The 19,167-nt window shown below is 32.1% G+C and overlaps 1 protein-coding gene across 2 annotated transcripts in view; it reads right to left on the bottom strand.

Annotated features, from left to right (window-relative positions):
* The window catches only part of Mrtf (Myocardin-related transcription factor), a 152,010-nt gene extending 133,430 nt beyond the window's left edge, over positions 1-18,580 (bottom strand). Inside the window, exon 1 of one of the 2 annotated variants that reach the window (XM_088225004.1) lies at positions 18,429-18,580. Coding sequence is in view for 1 of the 2 variants with exons in the window: in XM_088225003.1 (XP_088081129.1) it covers positions 9,389-9,446 (58 nt within the window). In the remaining variant the exon portion in view is untranslated. Of the gene's footprint in view, positions 1-9,388; positions 9,583-18,428 lie in introns of those variants that run through there. The other variant, XM_088225003.1, reaches the window with a different exon arrangement.
* Positions 18,581-19,167: the final 587 nt, after the last annotated feature.

Below are 19,167 nucleotides of genomic sequence, written 5' to 3'. Positions count from 1 at the left end.
TTGTATTTTTTTAAGAATTATATCTTGGTTTTAAATATTGTTTATCATCGGTATGTTTTTCAGCAAAAAAATTATATTCATACCGGCCATTCGACGGCAATTTTGTTAAAAACATTTACAACCAAAATATTCCTCGGGTTTGAACTAAAATATTTTTTTATGATTATTGAAAGAGGTGTGAAGGTTTTCACGGTCACTGTTATCAATTTATTCCTTTTTTGAGTGATACCGTGTGTGTTGGATTTGTTCCGACGTTTCGGCTACCATTACAGGAGCCATCTTCAGGGTAAACTAAGTGAATCCAACACACACGGTATCACCTAAAAAAGAAACAAATTGATTATTGAGAGCATAATTAAACGTAGAACTAAAAAAAAAACACCACAAAATTAGTATGACTTTAATTTTTTTTAAAGGTTTTTCTTTAATAACTTTACTAATCAATTTATTATCTTCAAATCATTAGGTTGAATACCTTGCCCTTGGATAAGTACCAATGTACCTAAGTTTAGTCTAAATTTCAAAAAGCATAATCTGCCGATTGAAAAGTAATATGTTTTGTTTGTGTAAAACTTTGAAGTATCTATATATTAATCAGTAATACCTTATAAATAGATTATTTTTATCTTACGTTCACTTACTTTATTTTCTTAAAGTTGCAATTTTTAAATAGTATGATTTCCTTACTTCTTATCAGACAACAGCCATAATTGGTATAAATAAAGTTGTACACGACTACATTTATATTACATAACGGCATAGAAATCACAGTTTGAAGATATTTTTTAAAAATATATATTTATTTCATTAAAGAAAGGCTTTGACTGGCAATATTTATGATGCATATCTATATAAATGAGTGGTGGGATATGTATGGAAAACAGTCACCGAAAAAGACTGGCTAACTAGTAATGAGTAGACGTGGCATGCAGCTGTCTAAGATAAGGAAAACTTGGGAAATTCCAAATCAAAAAACAAACACACAATGATGTACTATTTCCTCTTCTACGCATTTTTAAGATGAATTTTGCAGTCGTACAATTTCAGGTGCAAATATTGATAGTGATCCGGCAATGCCACAAATTATGTCCTGCGTTGTTTTTTTTTTTTGCACTTAACATTTTGTGAGGCAAAATGCTTCGGCTTATACAAACTGTTTTCACAGTATAGGAAATCGAATAGGCAATACCATAGCGTTGTAATTTTAAATATAAAATAGTCATAGTTAACAATGTTTGATTATGTCCAAATGCTTGCAGACTGGCTGGATTTCCTCCCTAGGGAGTTGTTCATATTTAAATTTATTTCAACAGAGAGGGAAAAATTTTAGAGAAGGGAATATGGAAGTCTAGGCATTTACAGGGCTTATGACCTGTAATTGGCTGGTTTAAGTGGCCACTTTACACACTGTGTTGTAAAGTAGTAGTTTTTAAGAGAACCGATATTGCCATATCATATTACGATGAAATAATTCATTATGCATTCAAATTCATGAAAGCGTTCATTAAAAAAATATAAAAAATAAAAATTAATTTGGATTTCAGTTTCCGAATAACTTGGAAACTGTCATACACGATACTATAACTTTACTGCACAGTGAATATTCTAGTTTCGGTCAGTCGCAAAATATAATAACACGCAAACATGGCGATGATTCGATTAACATTTCTCGAGATTAAACGCCGACGCCCATCCAGCGTGGCTATCGACGCGCCGCGACGCTTGCCAAAAATATTCGCCTAAACAACGTAATACCGCGCGGTTTGGGCATGATCTACACTATAACATGCTGCCCTGGTATTCGTGCCCGTACCAACAGTAGGTATAGATATATTTACAGTTTCGTAGAGTGAAAAGTCTCGAACTTCCAAACCTACGAATGAAAACACAAGACACTGGCTGGTGTTAAAACACGGTACATGTCTCGCTTGCCAACAATATTGAAATTCTTTAAAAAAAATACTGACATAAAATAAATTACTCGGCTTCTTTTACACAAAAGCTGATGCATGTTTTTAAAGCCTTCTGTGACAATGATTGAGGTCCAGTTGTTTGATATAATTAAATTCAAAAGAAATAATAACAATTTTAAAGAGAATTTTTTTTTCAAAAAAAAATGTTTTAATTGTGATCAAAAACCTCTAACGTATAATATACATCGAAATTGAATGTCGATATCCTACACAATATTTTTAAATGAGAAGAAAAACCGGAAACTTTCAGGAAATTAAGAATGTTTTAACCAGTGAGTATTTTTATAGCAATAAAACTTTAAAAGTTATCTCTTTGTAAGGCCTAATATTTGGATTAATGTAGCAGAATTGATAGAATAAATAATAAGAGATTATGTGAAGTAGACCTTTCCATTCATCGCTTCCAAAGTGCTGCAATGACGCCGGCCGAGGCGTACATAATGCGAGTCGAGAAACGTACGGACTCTTTCCACTCCTGTTGGGAATGACGTCACAAGCGTAGAAAATTGCACAAGGACGTATTTCCAAGCGATTAGTAAGTACTGAGGAATGCGCCGAATTATTTTTGCCCTCACTCTCAAAGGAAATCCAAATCTTGCAATTTTCCGGAAAACAGTTAAAATCTCAAATCAAACAACGTTAGTCAAGTGTTTACACATTATTTTGTATGTGTGATTCTTTCATGAGTTTCTTCGTTTATATAAGGAGTGTAAGTGTGTTGACTCTACAGTCATCTACATACCCACATATCCTGACAAGCTTTTTTTAGAATTGTCACTCCTGCTTAACAGGGACCCAACTTACTAGTTAACAGTAGTATTGTTTTTTTTAATATCCAGAGTTATTATTTCAAGTATCTGCCACACAATCTAAGTAACATAATCGTACCAATAACAATAGCAATAGATGAAGAAATATTTTTTTTAAAGCAAATAATACATATGTACAACCTGGACGTTTTCACTAAGAATTATTACAATAGATTAAGTAAATTGTTGAAGAGAAAATTGATATAAAATTAAAATACAGTGAAGCAATTTTTATAAATAAAATAATTGAGGGGATGAATAATAAAAAAAAAAGTTAACCAACAATGTCATACATATGAAACAAGGGATAAAAAAAAGATAAGATTACCAATGAGGAGAAAAACAGAATCTCAAAACTCATTGTACAAGGGATTGAAGCTGTACAATGAATTACCTAAAGAGATAAAATAAATAGAAGGAATTGAATTATTAAAAATTAATTCGAAAAAATATATTCTTAAGAAATTTTGAAAAAAATAGTAATGTTAATAAAAGTTTATTTTTGTTCTTAAGATATTATGAACTAACTTTATAAAGCATAAAAAAATAAAATAAAATAAATAAATATGTTTTTTACCTAATAAAAATATGCTCAATATCATTCTGCTTTTTAAAATATTTTTATACTGATTTTTATAGTCCTTCGTTTGAATCATCATTTCCCTGTTCGCACATGTGTTAATTCAGTAGCCTACGTGGTGGATAGGCTACTGAATTTATTTATTTATTTATTCATATAAAGACACATATTACAAAAAATTTTTAACGTATCTCTAACTCTATGAGGTCAAGAGCCCTGGGTTGAGTTGGGATACAACAGAATAGAAAGTGAAAGCATGCATTGGTACAACAAAGCAGCGTATCTTGACCATTTGTTAGATGAAGGTAAAATGATCATTCTTACTTATTTATATCGACCGTTCCAGCAATCGAACCCGGAACATCAAGCGTGACAGGCGTACGCGCCAACAACTACACTGTGAGGCGCACTTATTCCCACCCGCTTTCCTTTTTCGGGTTTTTCACCTGAGAGTAGTCATCGAGTCAAAAGCACTCGTCAAGGATTCTGGTTTTATTTCACACAAAACTGTATTCTTTACGATAGGTGAGAAAAAGATTTTTACGATAGATGAAAAGAAACTCAAAAGAGAGTTTATGCAAAAAATAAGAAAAAAAATAGTCTGTTGCTGCGTCTCTTTGACAAGAAAAAAGTCGGGAAACTTTACCGCGTACGTACATATTATGTATGTAAAGTAGATTTAGGTGATGGCCGATAGCGCGATAAGCTGAAGGACCACTACAACCAAGAATCAGAGAGAAAAGAGGAAGAAGGAAATGGCAGAACAGTAGCATCGGAGTGAGATAGAAGAGCGTTAAGTTTAGTTCCAAAAATAACAAACTCCGGATTATAATCACGCCGTATCGTGACGAAAAGATTCTGGTAGTCGTGTTGGAGCTGTTTTAGACTATTCAGACTCTAGTCTTTCTTGTTGGAGGGGCGGGAAATAGTTACACGGAGATATGTCTAAGTCTGTCTAGTACACCATATGACACAGGTCCACGGTTACTGACTTGGAGCAACAATGTTGTCAACTGCTATTATATCACTTGAATCACCGTCCAATAGGTTCTGCGTAAATATTGCACAGCGAATATTAAAGTTTTCGCAATCGACACGTCTCGCGTCTGTTCGATGCGCGAGTTGTTAGACATAGTGGTTCATTAATCAAAAACGATAACCGTTACTTCAGATGTACAAGTTATGAAATTAAAGCTTCACGGTTGTAATGCGTAATACGCAAAATGTCAATAACGTGCGACGGTATACGAATGGAAAATAAAGATTAAGATTCAGTCATTCATATTCCTAATTATTGAGGACCGTTTTCACAAAGTGAAATATCCACAAAAAGTAACATATTCAGGAGAAGGTTTTTTTGATAAAAAAATAATTACTAAGATTTTAACAAAAACAAAAATACCGTTTTATAGAAATTCTACATTCTAAACTATTCATTTAAAAAATCTATAATTTCCTATTTTTATAGAAAAGTTGATTTGTGTTAGGAATATAACATATAAGTTTACTTTTGCATGAAATCATTATTAACTGTTTTATTGTTATTTTTATATGCGTACATATATATATATATGTATTGGTAAGTTATTTCTGAAATATTTTCATATTATTACTCAATTAAATGATAGTTCAATCCAAGTCGACTCGCTACAACTTCGCACAAACATATATGTCGAAGTCTTAAATGTTTATCGTGTTTGTGAATATATCGTATACCATTATTTTCTTGCCCCTTAATTGTCTTTGATACAAAGTTTTTTACTATTTTTCTTCAGTTTCTTGTTTATATGTTTCTTCATGTAACTGCTGTGATTGGCTTAGGCCGTATATATTATTAATAAATAAATAAATATATCGTTTTGCAAAAATTTAATTTCACCAATATGTTTGATATCGCCAACACATTTTGGTTTTTTTTGTAGATATTTCGCTTTGTGAAAATGGTCCTGAATTCAAGTGAAAATTATTGGATTAACAGTGCTCATGATTTCAAAAATATTTTCATATCGTCTCCACGATAATAGAAAGTTCAATAGCAAGGGGAAATTGGAGGAAGGTTGTTTTTATCGGGGCTGGAGTATTTCCATTGGGGTGGCGACTGCAATGTTCGGCGTCCAGCCAAAGAGTGGGCGCGTTTGACAACGTAGAAACTGGCGATGGAGGATCCACACAACAACAACATCCAAGAGAGATCAGAAAAACGACAGAGAAATCGTCACCTCGTTACCACAAGGTTGGAAGTGTCGAATATAAATACATGGAATACGGGAGCCAAAATGAATGCAGAACTTTTGAATATTTCACTTGTTCGTAACAAATGATCCATTTAATGTTGCAGAGGAAATACACCGGATCATCAATTACACGCGGTCTAGATTAATCATTGTCCGCCTTGAAGTGTAGTGGTTAACGCATTTGGCAAACATGCATTAATTCTCAAGTTCGATCCCCAACGTGGTCGACAAATTTTGATGAAAAAGTGTTCTGAATAATCAAATAATTCTGTTTCCCTTGACTAAAGTGCAAAACTTTTTGCCGCCTTTACCGCCTTTGTGTAGTAAATCGAGATTCATTGCTAATACTGTAGATATGAAGGCAGCACCATGAGCACTAAGAGACGTATATTATTTTACATATATTTATATTATTATTTATTCATTTATTATATTTCTATTATATTTATTAAAAAAACTTTTTTTACTAAAGTAACTTTAAAAAGTATTTTCTCATTGGCACGGGATTTCCCAGTGAGGAAAATACATTATAACCAAATCACTTGTATATTTTTTTACCAATGAAGTACTTTCCTAAATAAAATAAATCCAGAAAAATGCATTAAATTTATTTATACTGCAATGTTTTTTTTTTTCAAATTTAATTTGTTCCGGACAAATTAAGGCAAATCTAATTTTTTTTAACTAAATCTAATAAAAAGCATTTAATTTTGACAGCATCATAAATTATGCGCAAACTATAAAATTTATTATGTCGTCTTATTCTGAAGCAGTATGAACTACAAATGTGACTAAAACCGGAAAATAACGATGATTATAACCGAGAAATAAGAATACCACGAGTTTCAGAATAGAGCTGGTAAATAAGAAATTAACCGCAAGAGTTACAACAATTACCACCTATGTTTCCAATACTGTTATCTCTTTTACTTTGTAAAACACCTTTCGAGAGTGAGCGAGATACTCGATTATGAATTAATTGACAATAGCAGCAATTTCGTGATATAAGGCTATACATCTTAACCTAAAATTGTCTAGCCAAACATGGAGGCAAGCCTGGCCTTCGACGATTACACGGGTCATTTATTTCATAGTGAAAACGAAAGTTGACCAAAAATATAAACAAGTATGACTCAATCTCTTTAGTTACGAGAAAATACTTCATTACCTAACGAGACAACCGATTTTTTAAAAACATTTTTAGCAAACTCTGAAATAAATTTATATTTATTGGGCAACATCTTCAAATACATTTATGTTTTAATACTGTAAGAAAAATAAATAAAAGTCATTTTCATGAGTTTTCTCTCAAAATAATAAAGTTCTGTAAATATCAGCATAGTAGCTCAATATAGTTGCGATCTTTCGCTGTATCAAATCAAGGTTCAAAATCACGAAACGATCGGAGGCGAATTCAAAACAAGATTTTATTTCACTATTTTGCATGTGTTTGGTTTTTCTTCACTGCCTGTGGTTCAAATGAAAGTAGTAATGCTTTTGTTTTTAATGTCTTCATTAAAAAAAAAATCGAAACTAGTAAATTTGAAAAGTTTCCATAAATTATAATTGGTTCTGCTATTTGATTTCATGACCCAAACGCAGTTTAACGAAAGCTAAAAATCTAACGAAATTTCGAATGGCAATGTTCACATATTTATGAACACATAACAGAACAGATATTTTTGGATAAACCTACAAAAACAAATCAATCAAAACCGAAAGTTTACCTAAACAAAAAATTCCTGGAGTATCAACGACATCTAAATTCTTCGGGTTATTTATTTAAACACGCCGTGCGACATAATATTTTAGTTGAGAATCTTAAAAATATTAATGGACATAAAGTTTTTTTGCTTACACATCGTATTTCTCTTGAATTAATTCATTACCCACAATAACTGGTAATTACTTTTTAACGGTAGTTTAAAATTGTGAATGAAAATCGGAGATAAAAACCAAAAGTTAGTGCTACAATATAAATGTCCTAATAAAATATAATGAATGTTAAAAGTTTAGTGAATGAAGAGTGACTGGTATAATGGTGGAATAACGTTGTTGATTGGTGTTCTAGGCGCTGAGTTACAACAATTCGGAATAATTTTACGGCCACCGAATAAGAACTCGATAAACAGAGCGTGGCGTGGTTTATTATAGGAGATCTATACTCATTATATTATATACAATCAATAAACTATTAACTATTGTACGCCATCCGACTATACGTGACCTTCCTTTCCTTAAGGAAACGACGATTTTGGTTGCTTCTAGTTATTTTGGGATATTTCACGAGGAATTAAATAAAAATATAAAATATCTATTTGACATATTAATTTTGTGGCTATCCATTATAATAAAACAAATGTAAAACAACTTTGTTTCTTACAACTTATTTTTTTCTACCGACAGGTTTTAAAGCTTGTGTAGCTTTGAAACCGGTCGGTAGAAAAAATAAAAATAAGTGGTTAAAAACAAAGATTAATATATTTGCATATTTGCTGAGAAAATGAACTTAAAAAAAACAGCGAGTTGTATTTATATATCTATATCAAACTAATTCTTGGGAGATATTCAATTCTTACCATCAGTACGTATCCTCGAATACTGTCATGACTTGAAAAAGCTTTATTTTTTGTCAATCGATTGTAAATAAGTTTGTAGATTTGCATTCGTGTTTTTTTCAATTTACGTCATCGACTTAAAAAGGTGCTAAGTAGATTCTTTGGTACAATCCTTAAGAAGTCATGATTTTTTTCGATTCTATAATAAATATGTATTTATTCTTGGTGGAAATGCTCATGATCTAAAGGATTCAATTTAGTATCATCGATATATTGCATCTACATTATATGGTAAAATCACATCCGGACTTGATTCGGTTTTTTCTTTAAAAATGTTAAACTAATAAAATAAATATTTATTTTATGTTTAAAAATTATTTTATTGTTCTTTAAATTACTACGTTTAAAATGTGAAAATCACTACTTTTCTACGTAACAGTAATAAATAGCTCTCCAATGTGATAGTAACATCGGTACATTGTTGTCATTACATCTACACAGCATGTCGGGCATTTTAATGAAATAATAGAAATGTGCAAACTATAATTATTTTGTATCTAATTATTCATACAATAAAACGAAACGAGTATAATAATATGTACACTGGAATTGTAATACATTGATAGCCAAATGCTGTAAGATAAGGTTTTTTTTACGAATATTTTTTTATTAAAAAGTGGTTAGCGAGATTTTAAACTCATTGCTTATATGGATAATATTAGTTGTATTATACATTCTTAATTAAATTATGTTACATTTATTAATAAGTAAAACAAATGTACAGTCGAAAAATTCAAAATAAAAGTATTTATTAACATACAATCCTTTCGAGGATATAATTATAAATTAGTAAAAACACTTATAACCCCAATTTTTAATTTACAAAAAGTCTAAAGATGCAAAATTTCCAGTGGAAATCTATAATAGTTTATCAAATAAGGTGCTTAAAGTATGTAAACTCAGGGATGAAAATGTTTTGATTTTTGTACAAATATAGAAAGGTCTAAAGTGACGTATAACACAAAATAGGGTTAATACCTACAGTTCATAATGCATGGAATATGTATGCCACAGATTGCGCATCACAAAACATACGGGTTACAGAATAAGCTCACGAAAACACAACACACACGCGAGAATGTTGTTAGTAACGGAGGAATATCTCGAAGCACACACAACAACGGGTGGGGGATGGTGTGTAGTGGGCAGTGGGCAGTGGGCAGGCTGTACAGACCGTGGCAGTGCTTGCAACGCTTAGGCTCTGGCTCTCCGGAGCGTTCGCGGACTGGCATGGCGCTCGGCCTGGCCAGGCCGCAGGGGCCCTCACACCTCCCGGACCATGCCGGCTCCGCGACACGCGCAACGAGGGCGGAACTGTCCCATCGATAGCGGACATGAAACGATCTACATAACAACGGCCAGCACTCGGGGTGGGATGTGTCTGTCGGGACTTGTCAGGCGGTCGGCGGACGGCGGACGGCGCTCGGTCGGCGATGTGGCCGCTACTGGGCAGCGCGATCCGGGCGGCGCTCTCCCTGCCCGCCTCCGCCGGCCGCGCTATTCCTGGCCGCCTGACTCACGGCCCTCGCTGGGCGCGCGCCCACCGCCAGACGGCGCAGCGCCCTGCCGCCTTGCCGTCCTGCCCTCCTGCCGCCCTGGCAGCACCCGGCCTGCGCAGGCTCTACTGCAGGCGGTACCGTAACACTACTCGAATCGCTCGAAAAAAAACCCTTATTCACACGTCAGAAAGACAAATGGATTTCTAAAAACGCGAGTACTCGTAACTACGTACAAGATTACGCAAACATTTTTTTTTAAACTGACCGAAAACACAATTTAACGTCATAAGCGAGACAGTATGTCAGTCACCCTAAACTGTAAATACTAAATAGACCGGCGATCAGTCAGTTCTGGACATGAGCCGTGACAGCGGGGCAAATTTATAAAACAACAAAGTATTCGAGTGTGTTACAGCACACGATTATCGGAAGCCCGAATTTGCGTCATTCTGCGTTACGATAATGTAGCGAGAGGACAAAAACTAAGAATGTTTCCTAAATTTTGTATATGTATACGAAAAAATCCATCAAAATCGTAGAAAAACATTCGTACCAAGTAAGCGAATTAGGGTCGACACTAAAATAGATCAAGAAACATGCGGAACTGATGACTCGAAGTGAGTCGCCAACTGGACGAGCTCGGAACCCAGACCAAACATTGTCCGATGCCCGTAAACAATAGATAAACACTAGCAGAGTCCGAGTTGAAACAGGAACGCTCCGAATCCAAAGTTTATAGTCGCGACCGCGTTTATGTACGCACATTTCCTGGTTACTGCTTGTTACAGCTGGACAAATCCTTTCCTCGCACCGGCCGCGGCCGCGCAAATAATATTATACAAGTGCAACATCTCACGCAAGTGGGTGAGAATGTCATAACTTACACACGAGATGAAGACATGGACAAGAAGCGCATACCGAGTAGCGAGCATGTAGTATCGGTACCTATCTGAGAAACAGGAATATCTCAAGCGGAACAGAGTTAGGTATCCCGTATTTTCGGTGTAATTATCAAATTAAAGAGGTTCCTATTTTATGCTTTTTACCTATAAAACCTTTTATTTGGTTTTAGTAAATGAGTATAACTCCCTACAGCAGCAAGGGAGAACACCTCATTTGAATGCGGATAAAAAAGTTTAATAGTTACCAAATAAATAAAGAGATCAGAAAGTTTACTGTTTAGACATCCTTAACTCAACTCTAATAAACAAATAAAGCCTTTAGAATCATTTTGAAAAAAAACAGATATACGAGGGTAAAGTCGATGGTAAATGAAATGAAATTATTAACATATAAACAAAGAATATTTTACAATACAATGATATTTGTTCATAAAATTATAAACTCTAATAAAAAAACAGAATTTTGGAAAAAAATTGATCGGAACCAGCATGAACACAATCACAATACTAGAGAAAAGAACAAAATTAGACTTCCATTTAGGAAAAAGGCAAAGTCACAAAATTCAATTTTATTTAAAGCAATTAAAAAGTATTACGAAATGAAAAAAAATATTTATGAAGAAAAAAACATATCAAAATTTAAAATAATGGTCAAGACATATGTGATAAACAATTTATAAATTAAAAATATTTGTAATGTTATTATTAGAACACACATAACAATATGTATGATATGTGTGCCCTATTTTAAGATTTAAATAAAAAATAAAAAAAAACATTATTTGGTAGCGATTTTACCTACTAGTCGTTTGGGGAAGAGAGAATATGGAATGAAGTTATTAAAAATACATCACAACACTCGGACCAACTGAGAAAAATCGTTCTTATATTTTTTTCTTGCAACCGGCGGGAATCGAGCCCACGACGCCGCGCCAGTTTCACAGTTGGCCGTCTAAACGATTGTGTCGCGGCGCCGGCGCCTGTCAATAATACCCTTGTGTAATAGTGTACTAATTAATAAACCGTGTTTTTGTCAATATTTATTAATAATTTTTGTACCTTATAAAATGCAAGGAACACAGACACATAAAAAACTTTACATGTCATAAACCAATGAAATTCCAATAATATATTAATTATTTCATATTGATAAATCTTCTTCCGGGGGTTTTCATCGACACGACTCTTTCAGTAACTAACATTTGCAAAAGTATAATACCAGATGTGAATGAGATTAGGAACAGTCCAGGGAAGAAGATTAAAGATATTACAATCCTTAATATAAGTGGATACAACCGTAAAATTAAATAACAAGAAAAAAAGGGGGAAAAAATAATTAATACGTTGGTTTTTAACTGTTTAAAACTTTGTAGAGGTAGGTATATAAATTATTTATGTCTATTCGAAAACTATAATCTGTGTAAAAAATCAAAATAAAATATGTAAAATGCCTTCCTCGGCACGGGTTTCCACAATGAAGATTGTTTATTCAATTATATAATGTATTCTTGTGAAGTATCAAATAAATAAAAATAAAATATGAGTTTTTCATGAAATATCCTACAGTTATCTACAACAGTAGTTTGCATAAATAATGTTATTTTAATTTACAAAGCAAAATGTGTTTTTTTTTTTTAAATTATGCATATGTATTAACATACCAAATTGATCGGATACCCTAAATATAATTTTAAAAAACTGCTAACACTGCCATCGAAAGCTATTCAATACAATCAATACTGCGTATCAGTAAGTCCTCGTACATAAATTATAACAATTTAACTGGAGACTGACGGAAGTGTAAGGACGTGACGATCGCGATAGGCGTATAAGTCACCACATGTTTAGTTGTTAGATATTATTATCGTGTTACATACGAGTAGTTAGCGGACTGCATAATAAAGTTTAACTAACTATTGTTATTAATTAAGTTTGTACGGGTAATATTATTTAATCGATGGGCCACGTACAAAATATACTTTAAATTTAATTACCACATTTATATTTGATGCATTTGAACTGAATATACGTAAATTGTTTAACTAAAGTCTTACACTCTAATAGTATATTCAAAATTAAAATATTTATTTCCGACGTGTTCAGAGGGCGACTCGTTTCATCCTATATTTTTATACAATTTACAATTTATTTTAAAAAGTGACGCTAAAAAACAAACGTGGCTTAATCCGTTGTAATGGAAACTAAATACAGCAACTATTTTTCTTTAAGGTAACCAGTGAATTCATATTGCCTTTAAACTGTTTTCTTAGCAGATACAAAGAAGAAGGCTGTGTTTAAGTATAATATTATTATGTAAAACAGCATAATCAGTTATACTAATCAAAAATCTCAAAAATGACGGTGCCTGGAAATAGTCACATTTGTTTTTCATTAGGTCCTATGGAAAACTTAATATTTGAACATAAAATCTAAAAATACAGATATTGCAAAATAATTATAATGTTGGTTTGCTACTAGATTTAAATATAGTTCTAGATACAGTTTTAGCAAACAAAAAAGCTTTTAAAAACCGTGGTATCAGCTATATTTTTTAATGAAATGCGCAAAATAGAACGAAATAATATTATCATATGTTTATATTAAAACCCCATTGAATTCGAAAATGTCTAATCGGAATGCAATAGATTTACGTCACTAAAACTAAACATCTAAACAAACGCATTATAAATATGTTCTCTCAAGTCCCATTAGGAGACGACGCTGGCTAGATTGGACACATTCCATGGATCAAACATTCAAATAATTTCAAAATTAGATTGCAGCGTTTTTGATAAGGCGGAATCTCGATCGTACTAAAAACGTTAAAATATGTTCAACAATAGAGAACATCTAGGAAAAAGGATAAGTTTCCTTGCCAACTAATAAAATAAACTGTAACAGACTAGATACTCGTAATATCCACGTGAATTATGTCCCGTTTATTTTTACACGATATGCATGGAGAAAAAATATATGATCTTGGCAACTCAATTCGATGTTTTTAAGCTCTAAGGCAAATACTGAGAAAGTCATTCGTTTTTTTTCGTTCGTATTTCGTCCAAAATAGAAAAGAAAACGCATAAAGTAAAGATTATTATAAGACAAATTTATATCAGAAAGCAAGGCCAAAAACGAAAGAGAAAATGGTGAAGAGTTTTAATGGGAATGGAAATTTATTTTAAAAAAATATACGTAACTGGTTTATTTTTGACGGCTATAAAATAGTGTAAATCAATATTATTATTTTGTCATCTAAAAAATATGTGGAAAAATAATAATGGAAGGTTTTGGACTTTTTTGGCAATTGTAAAAACTAATCACAAAACACAAAGTTTAAAATATAAATAATGTATCTTATGTGTATTCCGTTAATAAATATAAGATTTTACAACTTTATGGAACTCGAGTTCTGCGTTGAGTAGATTAGCATATATAAAAATAAAAATTAATAGTCACAGTACAGTTACATATTTCGCTCTCGAAATATACATCTCTCAGATTGATGTGCAGTAAAACCTTGTGATACAAATGTTGATGTATGTAGGAGCCAAGGTAAGCCGAAGACATGGCATGACCAAGTTCAGTAATTACAAAATACTATAAAATGATATTAAAATAATACAACCAAGATGAATAACATTTTAGAGAAGGGAATAAGAAGTCTAGGTATCCAAAGAGCTTATGGCCATTCATTGGCTGGTTTAAGTGGCCACTTTACACACTGTGTAACATTCACCATTCTGCCCGTATTCAAACATCTACATTCCTCCAATTATTCCATCTGTTGACGTTTGTGTATTATGTTGTCTCTTTTATTATATAAAAAAAAGACGAGTGATACTTTAATCCACAAATTCGGAATATCCAGTAATTGGTTTCATCGCTTTCGCGACATCTTCGAAACTGGTATATTTATTAAGGAGTTCAATGTATTTATACAAAACAGAGGTAAGGATATACAGAGGCAATATATTTCTACTAATGACATTTTACCCTTTGTTTTTCAGAAATCATAATTGACAAAAATCACACTCACGAAGGATGGGACACCAAAAATAAAATACTTTAACTCATCTAAATAGCATTATATCAACTCATTAGTTTTTTTTTTTTTATAGTAAAAAGAAGTATTTGCGTTCTTATGATTTACCCAAATATTTAATTTTGAAGGCCATTTTCAACGAGTTGTAAATAACTCACTATTAGAAAATGGGAATTAAGTTGGGGTAGAGTAGGATTCGAACCACGGATCTTTGGTCCGTGAGTCCGAGACACTAGCCACAGGACCACAACCCGATCTAAGTTAACCCGAAATTTTTTTGATAATGATCTTTAAGATAAAAATAACTTTATTTAATTTACTTCCATATAATTTTGTATTCTCTATCCTTACCTCCGCTTTGTATGAATACATTGAACTCCTTAATAAAGATACCAGTCTCGAAGATGTCGCGAAAGCGATGAAACCGGCTACTGGATATTCCAAATTTGTGGATTAAAGTATCAGTCGTCTTTTATTTATATAATAAATTACAATGAACTTCCATCAAGAATTTTCACTTACAAATATAAATGTTTTATATTATCTCTGTTGTATTATGTTAATATGAACAGCTCCCTAGGGGGTTGAATACAGTCCTTGTCTACAAAAATATGCAGAAAAATCAACATTCAAATATGGAAAGACAAAATAATATGAAGAAAGCTATATTAATGTAAATAGTGTTCTATTCTTTTCACCTAACCATAAGAGAACCGTATTCTGCTGATCAGTAAAATCAGGTAGAGGATGTGATTCCATAATGTAGTAAATAAATAAATAATTAATTATAAGATTTATACAAAAAAAAATTGCGTTGGACGCGACTGACAGCATATTTTTAAATGTTTGAAAGTAATATCATCTTTATTATTTATTTCTTCCTTGTGTTCCGCGCGATTTATGAGTTGATTCAGTTTTGTGATTTATCTGGCAGTGTACTGTATTCATTCATCATAGCAAAAGGTCTACTGGAAAAAAATTCTTTAGAATATTTTACAGCATAAAATAAAATAATTTTATAAGGATACATCTCTGAACGCAGAGCTTAACACATGTGATATACCAAATTTCTGGACAGGATAAAGTACCGTGCACCTTCTCTCCCTTAAAAGGGGTAAAGGGTCTTTCCACGGTATTTTATTATTTTTAAATAAGCAAAAAATTACAATGGAAACGGTACTAACATTTTCGTGCGACGTCGGAAATTTTTTTTACAAGGGTTTAAAATATGCATATTTTGAATTACCCGAAAATATGATATTTGCTCCCTATGGGATAAACGGCACGTATGACGTTTTTCCGCCATACTCGTATGCAATGTTTATCAGAAGCGCAGGCGGCGGGCATGACGTGTGACATCAAACTGACGTGAAGTCAAATGCGAACCGTTTTGTATGTGCACATTTTCAAACCCGAAAATTATAAATGAAAACTTGTTTTCAATACATTGATAGTTATATCATTAGAATCGTAAAAATCCAATATAAATATATTAATATTTTTAACGTTGTTCTCGATTTGCGAAAATACCCTATCGACTGCCATCTCATTTGCGAATCCCACATTATTTTGACCATCAAAAAACTCAAGTAAATTGATAAACGTGTTCTACTCATTGAGAAGTGTTTTAAATTGCAGAGCAATTAAAACAGTTTATTTTGTGAGCCCTGGACGTAGACAACGTCAATACTAATGTCTCGGGAAAATAATCATAATCTTAATTCAATAAAATATTTCAAAAGATGTTTCGAAAAGTATAATTAAATTTAATAACTAAATAAATTTATAAATTAAGGTATGACCATCTTCATTGTCTGGATTTGTAGACACACTTGAAATATAGTTAATGTATTTAAACTTTACACTTTCAGAATTTTTGCATTTGTTTTTTTTTATTACCTCATTATCAATAATTCTATAGAATAAGGCAAAGATGATAGTACTCAAAACAAACATATTGTAGTGTCCATGCATTGTTTTTTTTTTGTAGTGTATAGGCACTAACATAGTAATGTGTAGGTACATTCTATATGTTTAAGTTGCGAATGGTGTGAGGCGGCCGGCTTTATTTATTTGGGATTTGCCTTCCTAGTCGGGCACACGTCCTTGCTATTTTAATTGTATTGAACTCTCCAATATACCCTTTTGTTGTAACACAATTTAATAATATGTATGATTCTTATTTAGAAACTTTGCTGGTCTGTCTTTAAACATTATTGTTTCAATGTTACTATATCATTGTCGACTGTTTGTTTCTTTAAAATAAATGAATAAATAATTATTTTACGAAGTATCAGAATTTTCATTGTAAATCTTATTAGAGTTTTTGGAATCTCTAAGTTCAGTCATATCACTCCACTACTTCGGGAATTGCACTGGCTACGTTTTCCATGGAGGGTGGAATACAAACTCTGTTGGCTTATGTATAAGTCACTGCACAACTCTGCTCCAGAATATCTAAGGGAACTCTGCATTCCAGATGAACTAGCTGACAGACGTCTTACGCTTAGATCAGCTACATCTACGTCGAAAGGAAAAGTTATTATACCTCTACGCAAACAGCGCATTAAATTCGGCGAACGTGCATTTGCGATCGCAGGCCCTACGGCATGGAATGCTCTCCCAGCAGAAGTCCGAAACTGTGAGAGTGAAGTGATGTTTCGGAAGAAACTTAAAACCCACTTATTCTCTAAATCATTTGAATAAATTCTTAGCATGTGGTGACAAAGTACATTATTTTTCGTAAATTAAAAAGTTAAAATTACATTTATATCTTTATTTAATCCTTCATTATTTTACAATTAGTGAAAAATTCATAGCATCTCACCGCACACTGCGCAAATATCGAGAGCAGCTTTGGCAGCTTTATTCCTCAATTGAACTCGAATAGAAAAAAATGTCTAAAATGCGCACTTTCGTCTACTTGACATTCCATTTCGAAATAAAATAATATAATATATATATAACGTTAAAGTAAGCAAATATATTGTAGATCAGACATTTTCTTTCGAATGACTTTTTTTAAAGAATATTTTTTGTTTACTTTTAGGTGCTTATTTTTAAATTCGGAAAAAAAACGTAAATAACTTTTATTAACTCGTAATACTTAAAGTTTATAATAATTCTTAACTAACTTAATACAGTATAAATACATTTATAACACGTTACAATGCATATATTGAGCATTGACTAAAAACGACAAGAATAAATTATGTTAAAATAAATGCTCATTTAACTATGAATTCACCTTAATTTGTATTTGCGTAACATATAATCTAATTAATTTTTAATAAGCGTGAAGTCATTGCTTAAAATAAAAATGTTTATACATTTGACTAGCAAACTCAACATACTTGTGCAAATAATCAATTCTTGACATAACCACAAAGTGTTGTCTAGGAAAATCGTACACAGTTCGAGATCGTTATTTAAAAGTGTTACATCTATGTATTCCTACCAATAAAAAAGCATCTCTAATAGCTTAATCTAATTAAAAACTGATCCAGTTAAATAAAATTCCACCGCTACGTCATAAAGTTTATAGGATTAAAAAATAATGAAGACATAACGAAATGTCAGATTTGGAATGGAAAGCCAACGTAATTCTCGAGTCTTTGGGCGTTGAACAATCATTCACAGATCATACAGTTATTATTGTATAGTTGAATAGGAAAATAACAATGTTATTAGATATAAAAGAAATGACAATTATCAGCTGCAAATAGAAGTCTAGTGGGCGTACAATTGAAAATACGACACAAAAATACTCACATTCTTAAGATCCTCCACAGCAGTTCCAGAGAACCCGAGTCACTTTTTCATAAATGTAAATGTTCTTAAAATATTCGTTTTAACACCCGTAAAACGGCAAAATATATTTATTTAGTTCAAAGCGACTTAAAAACAAACCGTGGATAACAGGTCCGGCCATTTTTTCAGGTTAGGCAACGTTGACGTTCCGTTAGATAGTTAGGGTCCCCACTGTAATATTATTTACGGGGTTAGTTGTTTTTAAAAAACATTACATTTTAATATTTTTAAATAGCGCATTTCTTTTTATAACGTTTTATTTAAAAAGCCAAATTGTCTTCCCTTTCCAGTAGCATTTCAAATATCATGAAATAAACCTGTTTTATTTTCATGAAGTACTGACATCTATTAATAAATATTCACACTAGAATACTTACGTCATAAATAATGCTGCTTTTTTTATCAACAGATGGCAGGTCAATATGCATTATATGAAAACTACCGAAATTCAAAAAGTAGGCACTCATTTTTTTTCATTGTGTAGATTCTTAATAATTATATTCACAGAATTACATTTAAAGCTTAACTGAAATTTTTTAAAATTACGTATGCTTGTGATTAATAATTTTAAAATATTTAGGCGTAATAAATATGTATCTCGTTTTTTTTGATAATGATATGTTATTATACTAAAATAAAATTTATTATTGTTTTAACTATTATTCTTCTTTTTTCAATAAAAAAAATGTGTTCGTACGGT

This window comes from Micrasema longulum, unplaced genomic scaffold (genome assembly GCF_059751315.1).
Source record: "Micrasema longulum isolate JH-2025_06_02 unplaced genomic scaffold, ASM5975131v1 h1tg000323l, whole genome shotgun sequence".
Lineage (NCBI taxonomy): Eukaryota > Metazoa > Arthropoda > Insecta > Trichoptera > Brachycentridae > Micrasema > Micrasema longulum.
This window is presented reverse-complemented; position numbering and strand designations above follow the sequence as displayed.